General features: G+C 33.1%; 1 protein-coding gene across 3 annotated transcripts; it reads left to right on the top strand.

Annotated features, from left to right (window-relative positions):
- The first annotated feature begins 1,236 nt into the window (after positions 1 to 1,236).
- LOC143048598 (uncharacterized) lies at positions 1,237 to 18,880 on the top strand. Of its 3 annotated transcripts, none has more exons than XM_076222380.1 (8): positions 1,237 to 1,710; positions 2,398 to 2,445; positions 5,574 to 5,689; positions 7,399 to 7,659; positions 10,996 to 11,100; positions 11,704 to 11,739; positions 15,916 to 16,062; positions 18,541 to 18,880. In XM_076222380.1, exons 1-8 carry the CDS (start codon positions 1,248 to 1,250, stop codon positions 18,703 to 18,705), a joined length of 1,341 nt encoding a protein of 446 aa, XP_076078495.1. In that variant the 5' UTR covers positions 1,237 to 1,247; the 3' UTR covers positions 18,706 to 18,880. The 3 variants fall into 3 exon arrangements, with proteins under 3 accessions (XP_076078495.1, XP_076078493.1, XP_076078496.1); XM_076222378.1 differs by having other exon boundaries at positions 18,532 to 18,880; XM_076222381.1 differs by lacking the exons at positions 10,996 to 11,100; positions 11,704 to 11,739 and having other exon boundaries at positions 18,532 to 18,880.
- The last annotated feature ends 3,693 nt before the right edge of the window (positions 18,881 to 22,573 follow it).

The following is a 22,573-nucleotide window of genomic DNA, read 5'->3' as shown; positions in this document are numbered from 1 at the left end:
ACTAATTGTTACTCGACCAGTCTGAATTGGTGTGAAATTACTTGATATTACTCGGCTGTAGTCTGAACCATACTTAACAATTTTATACGTATCTGGACCAAACTCAACATAGACTGAAACATGCTCGACCTAGTCTAAACCATGATCGGCATATTCTGAACCTTACTCGACCTTGTCTAAACAAATCAGACCTATTTTTTGTATCTATCTTGTATTTCATCAATTTTTCAACTATTCTTACAACAGCTATTTCCTCTGGCTAATTGATTTAAAATCCAAAAGAGTTGAAATTAAAGTTTCAAAATAAACATGATAAACATAACATGCATAATGTAATGAGCATTAGAAAATGTTAAAACTTTTCGTTGTTATTAGTTGTTGTAACGATGGTTCGACATGTATATCTGTTTGCTGAAAATAATTCTCAATGTATATTTACTGTTTGCTAAAGTATGAACTACTCAAAGTTATTAGGATTTTCTTAGCGCAGGCAAAAATGTCCGTAGCCGTATTTGGCACAACCTTTTGGTGTTGAGGGTCCTTAATACTCTTCAACTTTATACTTCTTTCGCTTTCTTACTATTTTGATATGAGCGTCACTAACGCCTTTTATACAGACGAAACGCGCGTCTAACGTATACAATTATACGCCTGGTACCTTTGATAACTATTTACAACACTGGGTCGGTGCCACTACTGGTGGATGTTTCGTCATTGAGAGTATCACCATCCTAGTAGTCGGCACTTCGGTGTTCACATGAAATCAAATATATGGTAATTTGTATAAATTTGTTGTTTGCTCAAGTATGAATTATTCGAAATACTAATAATTGTCTTATCCAAGGCATAGATTACCATAGCCGTATATGGCACAACATTTTGAATTATTGGTCCTCAACTCTCATCAACTTTGTACTTGTTTGGCTTTTTAACTATGTTGATTTGATCATAATGAGCGTCACTGTTGAGTCTTATGTAGACTGAACGCGCTTCTAGCGTATCAAATTATAAGCCCGATACCTTTGATAACTATTATGCGTTGTTTAAGTAATGTAAGTCTCTGCTCGTCACTGAGACATTATCATGGCGGTAAATCCGTTATTTTTGCCATTTAATAAATAAACTTTAATAAAGAGAATTTTTGAAAATATGTATGATCAGATTAATCAGGTATAGTTACTAAAATATACTTTATAGAATTGACAATAAAAAAAAAAGTTTTCGTTTTTAGCGTAGACAACTATCAGATGGCTACAGTAACTAAGGAAGACGTACAACGATCAGTTGAAAGAAAGAAGCTTCCTGATGGCAAGAAGTTCCACGTGTTTATATCCTACAGTGAAAGTGACAGATTGTGGGTGGAAACAGTAATACAGCACTTACAAAATTACTATAACTTTAAATGTTTCGAACATTCAGCGGATTTTATTCCAGGAATGAAAATAACAGAAAATATAGAATATGCTATGTCCAACTCCGTGAAAACAATGTTTATTTTAACGGAGGAATATAATAAGAGTTACTGGTGTCAATATGAAGTAGAATTCGCTATATTAAAGTTGTTGGCTGAAATGAAAGAAAATGTCATCATTCCAGTGTTGAAGGAAGAATGTGAGATACCAGGATATCTTAGGCCGTTTACCTACATAAATGGTACTGGAGATATGGACGTCTGGCTTCCTAAACTTGCCTTAGCCATTGAAGCAGAAGGTATTGTGTCTTACATTTTTACATTAAATACATGACCCTGTTTGTCTTTTTTGCATAATTATAGATTATCGTTGGTCATCTCAACGAGATTGATTTACTCGCTTGAGCCGATAATATGGTTTTAGTGCTAAGTCATTGATACTGAGTATGTACTTACTGTTTGTTTTCGGTTTTTTTTTTCCAATATTAAATGTTCTATTCTAGAAGATATGATCGGAACTGATTCTGACTAAACTTGAACAAATGGGTAATCTGAGCTGGCTCTACTTTTCGCCGTATCAATTTTTAAAATCTTTTTTTTTACATTCAGGCTATTTGTATTACCATTATGTTTCAGATTTACTTTAAAATATGTTTCTACTGTGCAATTTAACAGTCAGGGGTATTCTCAAGTACAATATGTGCAGAAACACTCAATGATTTTTACCTACTAGTCGTTTCGATAGTATTTTAGGGTACCCAAAAACTGGTCATATTCAATATACCGTACACATAAAATGAAACGGTGAATTTCCGTAAGACTTTAACAGATGATGCATGGACCCCTACCTTTTTAATAATGTAATTGTAAGAAAAATTAAACGAGAGGAAAATTTTGGTGTTACCACAAGGCCTACCCCCTTAAAACAAAATATGCTCATGTACTAAATAGTTGTAAAAATAGTTTTCTGTTTTTCTGCTTTGCAGGGCAAGAATATAACCATGAACTGGCATTAAATCGGTTGAGAGATGCAGGTAAGCTAGTAAATTACAAGTTAGTCGATGAAAGAGAGGCGAAGGATACCAAAGGGTCATTCAAAACTCACAAGTCAAAAGAAACTGACAACGCCATGACTTAAAAGATAAGCACAAACAAACAACAGTATACAAAGCACAACATAACATAGGAAACCAGACTCTGAGCAACACTAAACCTACCAAAAACTAGGGGTGATCTCAGTCTCCATGTTGCACCCGTCGAGTGGCTCATTTTAGTACAAACCCGGTGACAATGTCAAATAGCCTGGTCACACACAGCGAAAATGGGACGAGATTGTATTTAAAACATTTGGAACATATCCATTTTCGTCTGTAAAGTGGATATTTCAAAAATTTCAACCAATCGTGATGGCGTGCGGTACATATACGGAGGGAAGATTTCAACTTCACCACAATGAACTCTTGGTTGAATAGCTTCTTTATTAACATCAACATTCTATTAAGTAATTCATGATAGGACATACACGCCCTGGAATATCGTATCAATTACGAGATTTATACTCCGTATGCAGGTGCTGATAGAATTTTTCTACATAGAAATAGGAAGCTTGCAATTGGGAATTCGAAATCATCTCTTTTGTCGTAAAGTTATGTTTCAACCGACCATCATTGTCAATGTCTAGATGAATAAAGAAAGACAACAGTAGTATACCGGTGTTCAAAAGTCAAGTAAACAAATCTTGTGGGATAACTATTAAATAATATTCAAATTTAAACCATTGTCGTGACGCCAGCTTATTCATTTACCGTGGATTCTTTTTCCAGAATCAACGCTTCCTAGATCGGTCGCTAAATGGAATCATCAAAGTATATCTATTTGAAAGAAATCAACACATCAGTTTGTAATTAATAGTTATCCCACAAGGACGCGGTGTGTCAGTGTAAGATCACCCGATGGCCGGATAACTATTTTACATCCCAGCTGTTTTAGATTAGACGAAAAATCATTTACAATTCATAAAATCTATTTTAGAACGCCACACAACCATTATAATATACTTTATATATTACTATATGATGTATACCCCTTATGACCCCCGAACACGATGAGTAGTTATCAAACCATGTCAACTCGCCCCACTTGCCAATCGGTCCACACTATATCGCCACTTTATAAAAAAATCGCCCCCTCTTGTTTATCAACTCGCCCAACTTTTGAAAAAGTGTAAAATCAAATTGAACAATCAGTCTGACAACTCACTTATTAGCGAAAAAGGTTTAAACCCCACTGAATAAAGGTCACCCAACTCGCCCAACTTATAAAAAGATCTTGCTTCCTTTAAGTATGTTAAATTACTATTAGTTCGTATCCAGTCGTCATGGTGTAGTGGTATGTGTGAATGTGCGAATGCTGCCTTGTAGCGGCATAAGCCTCCTTTTTTTCGAAATCTACAAGGGTGTCTTTAACGTGCAAGAGATATGGCTCTCTTTTAATACGGGTCAGTCATTTATCGTCCCTTCCGACGGACTATCATCGTTTCCTCAAGACGATACTCGCAAATGGTGTCGAAGGAGAGCCGAAAATTGAGTTCCTAAAATTTTCATCCCGATCCGGCTGTTAAAACAAAGGAGCTGGGATGTAAGAATTATGAATAGGGAACTATCACAGGTGCAGTCATTATCTTTCGACTTCAAGTTGTCAATATCTTAATTCTGAAAAAAACACGTTTGAAAGTTTTAGTTGAAATTGCATTAGTATAAAATTGAGAAAGGAAATGGTGAATATGTCAAAGCGACAACCACCCGACCATAGAGCAAACAACAGACGAAGGCAACCAATGGGTCTTCAATGTAGCGAGAATTCCCGCACCCGTAGGTGTCCTTCAGCTGGCCCCTAAAATATGCATAATAGTACAGTGATAATGGACGTCATACTAAACTCCGAATTATACACAAGAAACTAAAATTTAAAATCATACAAGACTAACAAAGGCCAGAGGCTCCTGACTTGGGACAGGCGCAAAATTGCGGCGGGGTTAAACATGTTTATGAGATCTCAACCCTCCCCCTATACCTCTAGCCAATGTAGAAAAGTAAAAGAATAACAATACGCACATTAAAATTCAGTTCAAGAGAAGTCCGAGTCTGATGTCAAAAGATGTAACAAAAGAAAATAAATAAAATGACAATAATACATAAATAACAACAGACTACTAGCAGTTAACTGACATGCCAGCTCCAGACCTCAATTAAACTGATTGAAAGATTATGTCTTCATCATATGAATATCAGGTACAATCCCTCCCGTTAGGGGTTTAGTATCATACTATCATAAAATATATGAGAAGAACATAACCCGTGTCATGCCAACAACTGTTTTTTTAGAAATAAATGTGTTTAGTTCCGATGCAAAGACCCTATCAGTGAATCAATGTTAAAGCCAAAATATGCAATCTTTAATGACCTGACAACAGTATCGTAACTATATCCCCTTTTAATAAGTCTTTTTAAAGGTTTTGTTAGTTTCTGAGGAGAATACTGACATTTTTGTGCTTTATAAAGAATATTTCCATAAAATTTTGGATGTGAAATACCTGAACGTATAAGATGTCTGCATGTTGAGTTATATTTACGAATTATTTCCTTATACCGGTGATAAAATTTAGTAAATGTTTTGACCAGTTTGTGATATCGAAAACCCTGGTGTAATAATTTTTCAGTAATACATAAATTTCTCTCGCTAAAATCTAATACATTGTTACATACACGAGCGAATCGTACAAGTTGAGATATATAAACACCATAAGATGGTGACAAGGGAACGTCACCATCTAAAAATGGATAATTAACAATAGGAAATGAAAAATCATCTCTTTTATCATAAATTTTTGTATTAAGCTTCCCGTTTATGATATAGATATCAAGATCGGATGATCAAGTATGTCTATAAGTAAGTCATAGATTGGTGCATTTGGTTAAATGAAGTTGAAAAAATTGTCTATGACTTTTTTTTCAGCTATTTCAATCAGATCATATAATATAAAATATTAACTCGATAACTTAAAAAAATAAACAAGGTAGCAATCACATACTATGCAATGAACATATATCTAATGAAAATGATTTAATCCTGTTTGTAACGATAAATATTTCTTTACTTACAGTGAACCGAAATAGGAACCTAGATCTTCTTCATGAGGAGAAAAGTCATTTCAGCTGTAGAGGATCGGTTTTTAAGTGGAAGTATGTGCCAGAATCACTTAGTATACCACCAATGCAGGTAAATAAACAAAACTACAGATGCAGACGGTCAATGAAAACATATGTGTCATTAACTGTACTTATATTAACATGAGGTGAATGGTACGAATTTTGTGAATAATGTTTTTTATGGCTATTGTGTTGGTTTAGTCGAGTTTGTTGTCTCCTTATCCTCCCTATTTGGATTATGTATCATCAACTTATCAAATCCGGATAGTGCAAAACAAACAAAACATAATACAAGTTGTAAATTGCTTACTTTATGGTGATTGTATTTAAAACAGAAGTGTGTTCGAAGCTAATAATATAGGTTATTGGTGATTTTCGTACTCTTTTACATTACATCTGTATGCCCCCGCTGCTAGGCGAAGGGGACATAACGATTTCCCTTGGCCGTCCGTCCTTACGTCCGTTCCAAAGGTATTTTTACATCTTATAAAAAGCTTTAGCAGGGGAATTCGTTTCCTTAGACACAATCGTCTCTTTTATTATAAGCTGAATACTCTTACCTCACAGATTTGCCTAAGTCACTTCGACAAAAAATTGATAAAGCTCCGTAAGAAAGTCATTTCGTTTGAAACATAAAAGAACAGTAAAAATGAGGAAAATTAAATACTTTATTCAAACGTAATTTTTTTCTCAAAAAGTTGAATCAATCTATAGATCATTTCCGGATGAAAATAAAAATATCAAAGAGGGCAAATGATTTCAGAATACAAAGTCAGATATATGACAACATTTCTAGACGAATCTGAGACTTGTAAAGATTACTTGAAATCGTGTTGATGATCATTTTCATTACATCATCAGTTCGGAAGGTACTCTGAGACATAATTTATTATTTAATCGGGTAAAAGTTATAATAATGTGTCTGATCGCACAAATTATGCAAATTGATATGGTTATTCATTATAAAAAACTGTACATTACGGAATAATTAGTCGACTATGCCTTTATGATGTCACTCTGTCTGTCTATCTGTTCGTTGCACATCTATATATGTATGACGTTTCAAACATGACTCAACTTATTTTCATATGTTATAAACTATGTTTATATCTATAAGAGGAAGGAATCTTTCGATTAGAAAAAAAATAGTCATTTTTTTATATCCCAAACTTCGGATAACAATTCTGTCATAGTAAGATTTCTACACAAGTTCATACATCAGTAAACGAAATGTTCCAAATTGGTCCGAGTGTCAGGTCCAAAAAAATGGAATAAATGAAAAAAAGGGGGGATTCGTTCTAAAAATTAAAGACAAAGCGGTAGTAAATGATGTTAAATTGCTTAAAAAAAGATATAAAGGTATGAAATACCTTTTCAAAATGTTTCCTTGTGTAAAATGATGTGTAGTTTTCACATCAATAATAATAAAAGAAATTATACATGAATATCCACAAATGATAGTGTTTCTCATCTAATGTTAAAAAAAGGCAACAGTATTATACCGCTGTTCGAAATTCATAAGTCGAGAGAGAACAAACAAATCCGGGTTAACAAGGGAAACGTATCAGATATAAGAGAACTACGACACAACAGAAACACAACACCAAAATGTAACACACACAGAGTCAAACTATAATGTAACAATGGCCATTTTCCTGACTTGGTACAGGGCATTTTAAGAACAAATGGTGGGTTGAACCTGGTTTTGTGGCATGCCAAACCTCCATCTTTAATGACATTGTTAATTAATGATAATGTTAAATTTGCATCTTACCACAGGTTAGCTCTGAGCTGTATAACGATATCATCAAGACAATTTCCTCAAAACATCTGGTGCTTGGACGGCATTGCAGAAATCTCTGGTGGCCTGTTATATGCTGCGTATTAACCATTGTCCTCCCTTCATTAGCTATTGGAATTGTAATGTGTTTTGCAGACATTGGTGATAAAGATCTGAAGATAGTGATAATTTTTATTTTGTTTGCAATCCCTGCTGTAGCATTGCTGTGGTTGGCTGGGTGTGGCTATTCGGAATATTGGGTAATATGTTGTAAAACTGATTCACCGACATCATAATGAACATTAGCATTCGGCTGCGAGCAGTAGCATTCATGTCATCACGATAAGTATAGCTACACTTGAAAATTGAAAAAAATTTAAATGATGCATGGATATTCTAAATAGCTAATGCCTTTTGTAAAGAATCAATATTAAGGGTTTAGACACGAAAATTCCCCCAACATTTGACATTAAGTTCAAAATTCAAGGAAACATCATGCGTGTAAAATGATGACACATGTTTACACAGGACAACCAAATGTCTTTAAAAACTACGATTTGACCAACAGGTATACCTACAGGTCAAGGTCATTGTCATTTAAATGGTATGATCATTCGCGACATACATGCAGTCTAATTAGTGTTTTTCACTTTCATACGAAATGTCGTAAGTCTGTGACGAAATGTAAACAAGTTATTGCTCGGTCAAAGTTAAAGAATACGATCAGACAACGAAAAGATATATTTCCCAATTATACCGACACTCTTTTGCCGGAGTGAATATTATCATAAAACATATGAAAAAAGAAAAACTTTGTACAACATGAAACTCATACGATTGATACAAAGCACACAAAAAGAACAACAAAACCACAAACGAAACAAAGTACTCACAGTGAATGAAGCTAGTTGGAAGCTTTTGACAACTAACAAAAAAGTCATGTATTATTGAAATAGCAATAAGTACCGATCCAAAATCAAATAGACTTAGCGTCAAAATGTTCAAATTTAGGTAACGACAAGTTTTTAACAATTTAAATAGTTGGGTTTAATCTGCTGATACAAACAAAATAAATATTTGTACCGATTAAACAATATTCAAAGATATAATTACAGTGTTGAATTGGTAACCTTTTATAAAAATGTGCGAATGGATAATCATAAAAATAAGAAGATATGGTATGATTGCCAATGAGACAACTCTCGATACCAACCAGACAAAATAAAATAGAACTTTAAATCACCGTGAGACCTTTTAAATGTCTTACATGTGCAAAACCCATTCCGCAAATTCAGCTTTAAAAGTCCCCGAAATGAAAAATGTACAACAGTTCAGAGGAAAACACTAACGAACTGATTTATGTACAAAATAATGAATACAAATACATATGATATACAGTATATGTCTATCAGGATAGCATCTAAATTCACGGTTGCGATAAACATAACCGTAAAAATAAGAATGTGCTATCCCGTTAGGTACAGTAAAACTTCCAAACCAAATATTTGTATCTTAAAAAAAAATTAATGGTTTTAAAGTAATGTGTGGTGTCAAAATCATTGACTTACATTTTACCAGTTATACATAGATTACGTTCATTGAAATCCAAAACGTCTCTACAAACCCGGGCAGATGGAATATATAAATATAGTGATAAAAAAAATGAATCCCAGCAAATTGATGAATTTGCCAGCTTAGAAGTCATTATATAAATATACATACTTTTTACAACTACTAGATTTGAACAGTCAAGATTAAATAATTGTCCCGTTTTCTGGTATTTCATTGTTTATTAAAACATAGATCAAAGAAAGCTAATGTACTCGGTTATAATAATGCACGTGTCAAATTTAGTCCAGTTCTGCTATATAAAGTTGTGCAAATTAGTTGGTTCATAAGACTGTGAATCGGAATTGTAGTAAGCAGACTGAATTGTCGTTTAAGGTCAGTAACTAATTCTCTGTTGTTTGGTTGTTTGCTATATAAATTTAGGAGAAGCGAGTTAAATAATTTAGAAATGTGTGTTTTAGTAGAGTAATTTGTTGTTTATTAATCATATAATATTCAGAAATTTATAAGACCAAGTTCCCGCACAATGTAAACACTGTATTAGATATTCATTTGAGAAGAAAAACCAAAACAAAATCAAAATCGTAAACCAGTGTGAATTAATTTGTTTTACATCCTACATTCCTACATTGAACTTTTGATGTAGGTCTTAAGCAAGAGCCAAACAAAACATCACCTTTCATTAAGGAAATGCAACATAAGGGGCCGAAAATATAATCCTTTTTAATTTTGTCGTACATGTTTCTGTAGAGTTTTCCATGTAAAACTGAAATATCTAGATATAGTTGTTCAGCCATAAATCGTGATACATTATATAGATGTTGTAAAGAAGGGATTTTACAGCTTAATCATCTCTTCACACTACATGTAAAAATATCTAGCTTATTTTCTATTTAAGATTACAAAACAAGGCTTTACATGAGTTACAGAAGTTTAATTTCATTCAGATCTTTTTAGGAATATGACAGCTGTTTTCCATTCGTTTGATGTGTTTGAGCTTTTGATTTTGCCATTTGATTAGGGCCTTTTCGTTTTGAATTTTCCTCGGAGCTAAGTATTTTTTGTGATTTTAATTTATACCGCGGTTCAAATGTCATAAATCGATTAGGAGAAAATAAATCCGGATTACAAACTAAAACCGACAGAAACACGTCAACTATGCGAGGAAAACCACAGAAACTTTGAAGTGCAACAAAAACAAATGACAATGCAACATACATACATACATAGAAACGAACTATTAGATAACAACTGCCGTATTCTTGCCTTGTTACAGGACATTTTATGAAACAGAGATGTGGCTAGCCAAACCTCGCACTTTATTGCAATGTTAAGCATACCGCTAAAATGACAACATTACATGACAGGAATACAGTACAAATAAATGCAAGAACACTCAACACAAAGAAAAACATAAATACATAATGTTATAGTATATTTTGACATGTTAACCACAGAATATCAACGAATATCTTAAATTAATTTAGGACATTACACAAACACAGCATAATAGAATTACGAACCAGTTGTTATTGTATTGTTATATGTTAAATAGCATTTACTATCTTAATATATTCTTCACTTGTATTTTTGTCCATCTGATGAGTTAAGCCTTTTTCAACTGATTTTAATAGTTCGTTCTCATGTTGTACTGTTATATCACTGTGCCAGGTTAGGGAGAGGGTTGGGATCCCGCTAACGTGTTTAACCCCGCCACATTATTTATGTATTTGCCTGTACAAAGTCAGGAGCCTGTAATTTAGTGGTTATCGTTTGTTTATCTGTTACATATTTGTTTTTCTTTCATTTTTTTACATATATAAGGCCGTTAGTTTTCTCGTTTGAATTGTTTTACATTGTCTTATCGGGGCATGTTATAGCTGACTATGCGGTATGGGCTTTGCTCATTGTTGAAGGCCATACGGTGACCTATAGTTGTTTATATCTGTGTCATTTTGGTCTTCTGTGGATAGTTGTCTCATTGGCAATCATACCACATCTTCTTTTTTATATTCTTTTTAACACAGGGGCGACTTGAGATGAAACACACTTTACTGGAGTTTAACAGAAGACTTTTACCAAATAAGGTCATGGTTACTTATAAAAGACAAAGATTGACTGCTAATTTTACTGTATCCTTTGCAAATCAATTATTTTAAATCTATAATTGACAAAGAGATGTACGGATAAGAACCTAACATTTAACAAAGAAGCAAGATATTATGAAATAAGTTATATTTAGGCCGAAATCTTACATTTTATCTAAACTGAAAAAATACATTGATATTACATGTATCATTACAGCTAACGAAGATCAATAATATTTTAAACAAAAATAAAATGCGAAGAGAAAGAAAAATAAAAAGACAAAAAAAAAATAAAAAGACAAAAACAAATAATGAAAAGAATAAAAAAAAAAACAACCTCGGTTTCCAGAAACAGAAACGTGGAAGACATCTCTCAACAGCACCAGATCATTTGATTTTGTAGCTTGTATAAGAAAACTCAGATTGGGAATGTTCAAGTTCTTGGAAAAAATCTAAAAATCTTGTGAAAAGAAATACACCACCCACTCCCTCGATACACACAATAGTTTATTAAAAAAGATATAATTTCTAAATTTTTCTGTATTGACCTTGTTATTGGTCCGAGGCAACCTTGCTATTAAACTAGGTAGTCATTTAGCTTAATGCAAAATACACATAGGTTATAATATTTCCTTAACACAATATCAGATTTATTTCCTATTTTTTGACATGACATCATGTGTAGTAAGTATTTATGATATCTATGCACAAATGTTTTGATTCATACATATGCATGTATATAAGATATTTATGATATATACATTAGCTTTTTCTAGAAAAATTAATTGGTTGCACCAGTAATCCATAGTTTGAAAGAAACTTAAGCTTATTGAAGTTACATCTTGCATATCTTATCTTGAAACAGATGAATTTAATTATACCTACTGGTTGATGCATTAATACTATAACTTCTTTCAAGAAAAGAAAAATATTTTAGGAACCAATGTATTTTGTTTTGGGTTTCATTGTAAGCTTAATGTTCAGAAAACCTTGTGTTTCTTAGTAAACGTGTATGACAGATCAATATTTGGTTTGTGGTTGGTAATGAAAGGAAATAGTCTGATCAACTATTACCATATGGTTTAGGAATGCTAAACTAAATAAATATTTTGGAATGTGTCAGTTTTTGTAGATGATCAACAGTACTTTCGGCTACCCTAACTCGTAAACAACTGTTAAGCTGTTAAGGTGTTGCGGGCGTTTTGATAGACAGATATGTTCTAAAAAAAAAACCAAGTTTACCGATACAAAACCAGTCGTGGACAGTGACTACATGATTCTAAGTTTGAACAAAACTATAATTGCAATATAATTCAGATGTTTCGTTTTTAAGCCGAGTTCCATTCAACATTGTTACTCCATAATTGCTCATTTAAATGTAGCAGAAAAAACAGGAGTGTCTGAAACTTCCAGCAATTTTAATACCAGTGTGTAGTGGAATTTGTGGTACGTAATCAAAAGTGGTGTGTTTTTTGTGAACTGTAATTAGTGATTTCATCTTATCGACTTATTTTTTTTAAATCTTCAAATTATTTGCATTTCTTTTTTTTAGAAAACAGATGTTTTTCATAGAATTAAAAATACATGTTTTGCGTATGTGCGCTGTAACGTCCTGTAAAATTTTAGATTTGGGGTGTCAAATTATTTTCTTACTTCCTCTGTTGAACATAGTTTAATGTCGTGCCCTTCAGGAATAACATGACTTACCTACAAAGTTTAAAAGTATCACGACGGGTGTCTATTATAGAACAGGAAAATATGACTGTAGAACACATGAGTACACACATGGCTTGTTTGTATATTTCTTTTGCCTAATCGTGTGTGTATAGGGTTTTGTGAGACTGATGTTGGATTCTTTATCTTTTTTTTATTTTGGTCATTACATAATTGTCTGTCTTCTTCGCCTTGTGGGTTTTGATTGCATCATTAACGTATTTTTTTCTTTTTGTCTATTGAAGACATAGATTAACATTGAACCCTATAAATACAAGTGAATAGCAAGCACTGTCAACAGATGCTTCCCGAATTGTACAGTTATCAAGAGATTTTTTTTTATTTCAAGTGTTCGAAATATTTACAAGTAAACTTTGAAGAACAAATAAAACATGTATTATTGCGTTTTTTTACCTGACGTGTATAAAACAATATAACTATGCAAGGACTAAATGTTCCATGTTCTATACAAAGTCAGGTATTTGGAAACCAAAATGGTTACCAATACTTTCACATATAGTCCCAATATACATGAAGACTCCTTTCGAGCTACGCTAAAATATATTTGACAAATGTTTCCCTGACCCTGTCTAACTCGCTAGGAGGTCTAAGGATACATGGCTAATAATGTTGCTAAAAATATAATTTACAATTAAAAGGAGTTCATCCACCATAGAAATTAGGCGACGGTTCCTTGAAAAAGAAAAAGAAAAGTTACATTACATTACACATGTTTCGATGCATTTCATTTAACATTTAAAAATGGACAAGGGTTTCTTAACCCTAGCTTATCTAGAGGGTCCAAATAATAAAATAAATAAAACGTATTATCATATACTTAGACTAAATAACATATGATTTTTACTGTATGATAATAGCATTAAATTAACGTATCTTTCATATTTTTCGAATTGTTGCTGATATGAAAAGTTTATCACATGCTTCGATTGTTATCACATGCCTTTCCGTAACGTTATCGCATGGCATTCCGGTGATACTCGGCATATTCTGGAAAATACACCGCAATGCTACGTTTCCAGTTGAAAACATTACAAACTAGTGTACAAAACAATTATTTGGATACTGAAAAGTGAATTGTGTAATATAATAATAAAAAAAAAAAAATATAAAAAAACAAACAAATTATTAAATAAATGCATTTTTCATTAGTTCCGAACATAAATAAAAATTCAAAGTTAATGGGAAAAGATGCCTGTTCCAAACAGTGTTCATAATGTATATTGTTGATGTTTTGTCAATTCGTTCATATTAGATTTTTTTTCGTCTCTGTTGAGGCATATGGTAAAAAGATTTCATATCGAATGTTATAAATTTTGAGTCCGACGTCCATGAACTTTTCACTCTCTGAATTTCTATTTGGAAACCACGTAAAATGATCAATATATGAATCTGTTATTTTTTCCATTGTTGATATGAAGCATATGATGAAAAGATCATAACATGTCATTGCCATATCGGACGTATTATCAGCCCTCGGTCAATATCAGCCCTTGAGCCATGCGGCTCTTGTGCTGATATTGAACCTAGGACTGAAAATACATGCGATATGAAAAATGCCATGTAATAATCTGATATTATTGTATAGCAATATAATATTTCCCACAGAAAGTAACCAAAATTTAGCGTGCAATAATTGTAATATTGCACTAGTGCAATAAATTTTCAATATGCATGACGTCATCAACGACAAAATCTTAGTTTAAACCAATTTTTACTTTCAAACATTATATTACTATTAAATAAAAATATAATACTATTTACGAGATTTAATCTAGAAATTCTGATTCAACTTCATAAGGACACATTCATATTTCCTCTGAATACTTTTTTTTGTATAAAAGTGACACCTAACATCCACGTATTCCAACATCAATCCGCATTCCGATAGAAAACAATCTTATTCGGAAGACTCCGTATACATACTATAAGTATTTTATTATAATTATATTACAAAATATTGATCACATCATGCTAGTAGTACCAGACTTGCAATTGCTTTACATCAATCCGACATTAATTTAATGTTTCGGCGGTTTCTGTATTATATGCTAATGATAAATGTATAACATTTATGAAAGGGTTTAAGCATTTTAGGCCCGTCATCATCAGTCATCAGGGATTTACCTATATCAATGTATTTTAATTTTGTCGTTGTCAATAGATCTACAATATTTCTATGCTTTTTATAAGCTATTATTGGTTTGCGTGAAAATATTTCGTTGCAAACTGCATCTTGTTTTAGTAGATCCCAATGTTTACTAATGCATTGTTTTAATTTATGAATGCATGGATACATAACTGAGGCATTCTCATGTAACAGATCTGATTTAATCAGAAAAAGGCCAAACAAAACACAAAGGTTTTTCCTTAAGTGTTGGCAACGAAATTTAATCCATGCGTTCATAAATTAAAACAATGCATTAGTAAACATTGGGATCTAATAAAACGTGATGCAGTTTGAAACGAAATATTTTCATGCAAACCAATAATAGCTTAAACAAAGCATAAACATATTGTAGATCTATTGACAACGACAAAATTAAAATAAGTTGATATAGGTAAATCCCTGATGATGGTGGGCCTAAAATGCTTAAACCCTTTCATAAATGTTATACATTTATCATTAGCATATAATACAAAAACCGCCGAAACATTAAATTAATGTCGGATTGATGTAAAGCAATTGCAAGTCTAGTAATACTAGCATCATGTGATCAATATTTTGTAATATAATTACAATAAAATACTTATAGTATGTATACGGAGTCTTCCGAATAAGATTGTTTACTATCAGAATTCGGATTGATGTTGGAATACGTGGATGTTAGGTGTCACTTTTATACAAAGTCGAGACAGTTTATTAATTATTGTTTTTCAGAAGTACAAAACTGCTGCTGCACATTCTGAAAATAACCGATATTAATAGATAACAAGGGAGTAACTGAAGTGTCGAACTTACGCATGTTACTTCTGTGATAGTGTTAAAAAATTGATTGTACTATTGAACCTGATTTAAAAAAAAAGTATTGTTTGGTCTTAGAGGACTTGTTAATGCATAATAGCTGTTTGGTTCGAAATTCAATCATTACTGAACATACCTATACCACATATCATTTTATGCTGTAGAATCATATGGCTTCAGACCTACATAACAACAGAATCCGAGATAATCAAAGACGTGAAATGGTAGTTGTTAATATGAATGACGGGGATGATGATGATGAAGCACTATTAGATAATACAACTGAGGATTCAGTTACATGTGATGAACAGGTAGAGGCAATTAAGTATATGGACATACATATATATATATATTATTATATTATACTTTATACTTATAGAATAGCTTGTTTGTAATTTATTCCTATGTCACCATACATCAAGAACTGTGTAATAAACCAAGGTAAAGCTGACAAGAACAGACGTCACTCGACTCACGAAAGCTATATGTATAGCATAGTTTCCCGAGCTTTACGAATTTTAATTTTTTGAACTACAATTATGTTTCTGCAAATTATAAATTTTGATATAAAATACATTCAGTTCACCGTTATGTTAGATTTTTCTTATAATATTCATGTAATGATACTTATAACACAATATATATCGTCTCGAACATAGTCTAGCAATGTTCGATCTGCAAATGTTTTGTTCTTTCCTAAGAGAAATCCGAACCCTTGCATCTGATGCATCGTGGCAGTACCGATTTAACTGTGTCCAGCGCCCTAGCCCACTCGACCAACTAGGCTTTATACAAATGTGGCTTTCGTTAGACGATAAATGCTTTTCCTCGTTACATGATGTATAGTGGCAAGTTGATGGCATACCTTTCAGCTGGTGTTTGTCTATCGTAAAGGATGACAATATATATGTACACAAATGTGTATTTGTTTTATATACGTGAGGTAGTATAATTATTTGAAAATATTTACGACCTTACACGTTTTGAATGACCCGTCTTAGATAGCAGAGGGGCACTATATGTTCTGCCTAGTGATATGTGCATTCGTCTGTTATTCCATATCAGTTTATTGTTTTGGTCAGAATATTTTTTAGTGTAGTAGTTAAAAGAAATTTAATACACTATTGAAAAAAAGATGATGTGATATGATTGTCCATGCAAAATGACCTAAGAGATATAATGACGTAAAGGTTTACAACGAGGTTAATAATGATCAAAATCTATACATATTCATTCAGATACATCCTTTCTAAATTCTAAAATCAAGGTTATAAACTTAGTTCCACAGTTCACTGAACATATGACACTGGGATAATCTGATGTTTATTTTTTGTTCCTTTGCTAACTTTTGCTTCTTGTTGCATAATGTTTTCAGGAATTGTCAACTTCGTTTATTACGCAACAAATATGAAAGCTTAGAAAAGCAAAGAAATGTAACGTCATAATTGAGTTTTGGCCAGTAAAGAACTGATAACAAGTACACAATACTTCTATTATGTTAAATGAACTTACGACAGAATTTTATACGACTGCAAACAATTTTTGCGGTCATTTATATTGTATGATTGACATTGGCGTCGTCGTCGGCGTCGTCCGAAGACACATTGGGTTTCGCACAATAACTTTAGTTTAAGTAAATGGATCTCTATGAAATTTTACCGTAAGGTTCAATATCACAAAAGGAAGGTTGGGATTGATTTTTGGGGTTATAGTACTAAACAGTAAAATCACACAAAAACTGAAATTAGAGGAAAATCAATTCGGAAAGTCTATAATCACATGGCAAAATCAAATAACAAAACACATCAAAAACGAATGGACAAGAAATCTCATATTCCTGAATTGGTACAGGCATTTTCAAATGTAGAAAAAGGTGGATTAAACCTGGTTTTATAGCGCAGTGAAGGAAAAAGGGGCCAAAAATAAGCATTTTGTGGTAACTTCCAGACAATAACTTGTGTGTTAGTGTTTGGATCTCCCTTACATTTTCCTACAAGGTTCCATATCACAAAGGGGAAAATGGGTTTGAGTTTTGGGGTAATTGCCTCAAAATTTTAGGAATTTAGGGCCAAAAAAGGGTAAAAAATAAAGCATTTTTCTAGTTTCATGACAATAACTTGTATGAATCTTTCTGAAATTGTACTACAAGGTTCCATATCACAAAGGGAGATATGGCATTGATTTTGGGGTATTTGCCCAAAAGGTTTAGGAATAAGGGGCCAAAATAAGCATTTTTCTAGTTTTCAGCAAATAACATGTCTTCAAGTGTATGGATCTTCCTGAAGTTGTACTGCAAGGTACCATACCACAAAATAAAGGCTGGGATTGAGTTTTGGGTGATGAATCATAAGGGGGTTCAAATAATTTGGGCGGGGTTTTTTTTTTAATATTTTTTTTCTTTTTGGATATTGGATCATAATAGGTATTTAGACCGCATTCATTCTGTCAGAAACCTATATTGTGTCAAATTGTAATCACAATCAAAATTCAGAGCTGTATCAAGCTTGCATGTTGTGTCCATACTTGCCCCAACTGTTCAGGGTTCGACCTCTGCGGTCGTATGAAGCTGCGCTCAGCGGAGTATTTTATTTTTATTTTATACATGTGACTGAATATTTTTTTTGACATTTATTTGACTGCGGGTGTGTTGGACATTTATACGACTGTATAGCTATTTTACATATGTTCGACTACATGTTCCTATAAATTTTACATTCATTCTATTTATTTGCATATTTGTTTGACATATACATGTTTTACAAATTATCTTGTTGTTGTAGTTGTTGCAGGAGACGGTAACTAGTTACCTACTGGACTTATCTAGTGCCTACCTCATGGATTATATGAATGAAAAACTAGAACATGCTGTGGATAATAAAAGGCATGCAACAAAAGCAAAATGTATTTGTCAGTTTGCTGAGTCACTTGATTTAGCAAAAATGCAGATCGTGTAGGGTCGATGAACTATTAACATATATATACTCTTTCGTTTGTAAAATGTTTGTAATGTAAATGATTTTAATGTTATTTAACTTACATCTCTCTTAGGAATTATGACTTAAACAGCAAGTCATAAACACTATGACATTGTTGTAAATGTGTTAATATTTGTTAAACGAATCATCAAGAGTCATTGATTTGATTCAACACATAACTCAGTTGACTACGGAATGTCTCCACACTGTTCAAATTTGAAGATTAGAGGTTTCTTGAGTGGTGGAACTTTTTATGCCCACCTACGATCCATCTTCGATAGTAGAGGGGCATTATGTTTTCTGGTCTGTGCGTCCGTCTATCCGTTAGTCCACTGAACATAGAAAATGATAGTGCGAAGTTCAATCAACTTAAAACTTCGTACACAATTTTCCTATAATATGATCTTTCTAATTTAAGTGCCAAATTAAAGTTGTGATCCAATTTCACGGTCCACTGAACATGGAAAATGAAAGTGCGAGTGGGGCATTCCTGTACTATGGACACATTCTTGTTTACTTATATTTTAAAGGGAAATGCTGATTGCAATGTAACGAATGGATATGGCGTGCAATTACACAAAAGAAGTGTCTTAAACGTGTTTTTATCACAATTAATTCAACTGTTGAATTAAATACAGGGACGAAATAGAAAAATATAGAAAACTGTGTTATTAGTAATATCATTATAATCAAAAGTAAACTTTCGTCCTGTAAAAACTGAAATATAAAACTAAAGACAGAACAACACGAATACAATCATAATGATCAAGAGTAAACTCAGGGAATTGTGCAATGATGATACAAGCATGAAAATTACCACAAAGCATCATTATTATGTACTTTTTAAGAAACAACTGCTGGCCACTAAAAAAATCATTTTTTCAAGATGGCCACGGCCTTTTTCTAAAATGGATGTTTTTACAGTTTGAAAATACTAATTTTTTACTGGAAAACTTTTCTTTTACCTTCTTTTAGTGAAAAACAGCTATCAAGTTTGGTAGTTACCTTCCTTACATGTGTAAACATTTACTAAAAATGAATATTTGTAATATAACGGGTTTGCACATGCGCGAAATGTATCAAAATTCCTTTAAAAAACATTTGACTATTTACTATAAAATTAGGGTTTTGGGATTTTCAATGATCTTATGATTTGGTTTGATAACATGTTTCAAGGTTATGATATACATGATTTAAACAATTTTGCGCATGCGCAAACTATTTATAGACATAAAGAGCGATTTTTATGCACTACCAGGACACACTGGTATAAATCGTAGTTCATCTCATTACTCTAAAAATCGAGGCTCTTATATAGAGCTGTTAAAGTAAGTGTAACATCTATGATGCCACTGTTTAAAACAAAGCCCATTCAGTTGCAATGATCAGATATTCGATGGATAAGGCGTTAAATGTGGTTAATACGTAGAAACATCAATAGTAACGGCAGATCAGCCACTTTTGGTAATGGCTATTCAGTGGGAATGGCCTGATTTCTACGGCGAAGATAAGTTTATTGTCATGTGAGGTGGATTGCACATTGAAATGACTTGTTATAAAATTCTGGGTGATATATTACGTAATAGTGGATGGACACTAAAACCAATATTGCAACACCTAGAACGGCAGATTCTTTGTATGTATGTACAAATGTACCTAGGACTAGACACGCGCATCAGTTTTGCTTAAATTGTATATATCGGCTTAAGAAAGCTAAACACAGAAATTATAAACATATCATGACTCTGTGACGTTCGATGATTTGATAGACTGGTGTAAGGAAATATAGTCATCTAGACCACAGTTTAATGCCTGGCGTTCAATTATAAAATAGGAACTTCTTGATAATTTGGTAGTATGCTCATTTCATGCGTCAGATTTTGTACAAACAGTCAATATAAAGCATGCTGCCGTATTTATCTAGGTCTTGATCGTGTTAATTATTCTCGATCGTTACCGACCTTCTCCGAGATATGGCTTCGATCTCTTCTCTTACATCACCCACAGGTGGCAATTGATTTTGAAAATGATAATTTTACTGTACGTAAGACTTGCAAATATTTTTCTTATAGCACAATTGATCAGGCAAAAAAACTGAATAATGCAATTGTGAAGGGCGATGTTGTTGTCATAGGGTTAACCGAAGAACCCTTTTAGACAAATGAATGGTAGCTGGACCAGAAGTCAGATGAATTTGAAAGATCTAGTGGTTTGAGGCATTCTATAACAGATGAACCACTTCATGAACACTCTACAAAAACAGGATTTCTTTAAAAAGATCAAAGGCAAACAATACGAAGATCGTTTGAAGCAAATGCCAAACGAAGGAGAACCTGTTTCTTATAACCAAATCAAAAAGAACAACTTCCTATTATGTCCGTAAAATAAAACTGTAAACGTCTCTGTCAAAATCAAAGCTAGAGAACCTTAAAAGTGATTGCGATATCTTTTCTTCACTTTTATTTCTTGTCACAGTAGACAAATTGACTTGGAATATTTCTTTATCCATAAAAAAACAAACTGCTCTTCCGTTTTAGTCTCAGGATGTCACTTTAAACAGTGGTATTAAATCGGTGCAAATGGGTATACTTGAAACATTTTGCGATTAGCTGATCCAAATTCTGACGCAATTGTCGTTGGTGGGGTAGCAATGGTTTATTCCAGGCCACCTTGTTGGGCAACAATATTTGATGATTTTGCAAATGATGTCATACTGGCTTACTTAAAATCTTGCATCGATGAGTATTCAAGAGTAGACATTGTATTTGATGTTTACTAAATGAATAATTTAAAGGCTAGATGTGACAAGTCAAATGCAAGGTTCTTGTTCTAGACGGAAAGGTGTTGGTTCTAGTAGAGCACCAGGGGACTGGAGTAGTTTTCTTTGTGAAGATGACAACGAAACGAATTTTTTCAAGTTTCTTGCCGACAGAATTGCTTCTTTAGAGACTACTAACGATACTTACCAGCTACCAATTGTAATCATGGAGAAGCATATACACGAATGTTTGTCCATGTTCGGCTTGCTTCCTGTACGTGACATATCAAATGCGTTTGGTCCTCGTGTAGCTAATCTTCCTTTCGTTCGTGCATTCAGTGGATTTGTTTTTATCGGATTTTCGTGGGAAAGGGAATAGGTCAGTTTGGATGACATCGGAAGTATTTCCAGATGTAAGGGACGTTTTGTTCTTCGCTGAAGTATACAGACACATACATGGACATCATAGAAGCATTTGTTTTCATCATGTATGACAGAACAACATTTTGCTGTTAACAAGGCGCGATGTAAATTGTTACCCAGGAAGCAGCGGCATTGTGATGCAGTTCCGCCTACTAGAGTTTTTTTTATCGGAACACATTCAAAGAAAAGCATATCAAGAAAGACAAGTTTGGGCTCAGCCTGATTTATGTATTCGACAGGTACCAAGTCATGAACACTGGGGTTGGATGAAAGAAAAAAATCGATGACAGTTGGAAACGAAAAAGGACTTCTTCGGCTGCCGTTACATCCTCCTGTCAGGTACTTATAAAATGCGAAGGCAAAAAATCCAGCTGTGTTGACAACTGTAAATGCTACCGTTCTGTCCTTCCTTGTACGGGTTTTCGTATTGCTACTGTCAGATTATTATAAGATAACCAACCTGTCTATCTAACAAAACTAGGCATATAAACTTAACAAAGAATGTGATATCACTTGTTAAGTTGATGGAAATTATAGAAACAAATACATTTTCAAAATTTTTGCCACCATTTTGGAACCGGAAGTCACTCTTTTTTGTTATTTATGAGTTGTTTTGTCGTTGTTTTGGAACTGTAATTTACGTTTTATCAAAACTTACATTGGATT

The sequence above is a fragment of the Mytilus galloprovincialis genome, chromosome 10 (assembly GCF_965363235.1).
Source record: "Mytilus galloprovincialis chromosome 10, xbMytGall1.hap1.1, whole genome shotgun sequence".
NCBI classification, from domain to species: domain Eukaryota; kingdom Metazoa; phylum Mollusca; class Bivalvia; order Mytilida; family Mytilidae; genus Mytilus; species Mytilus galloprovincialis.
The sequence above is the reverse complement of the archived record's forward strand: the minus strand, read 5'-3'. Positions and strand labels throughout refer to the sequence as shown.

Coding starts and splice junctions, on each gene's coding strand:
- LOC143048598 (XM_076222378.1), top strand. CDS start 1,248: ATGGCTACAGTAACTAAGGAAGACGTACAACGATCAGTTGAAAGAAAG. Junction 5,690..7,398: donor TTAGTATACCACCAATGCAG/GTAAATAAACAA, acceptor ATCTTACCACAG/GTTAGCTCTGAGCTGTATAA. Junction 11,101..11,703: donor GATTGACTGCTAATTTTACT/GTATCCTTTGCA, acceptor ACACAATATCAG/ATTTATTTCCTATTTTTTGA.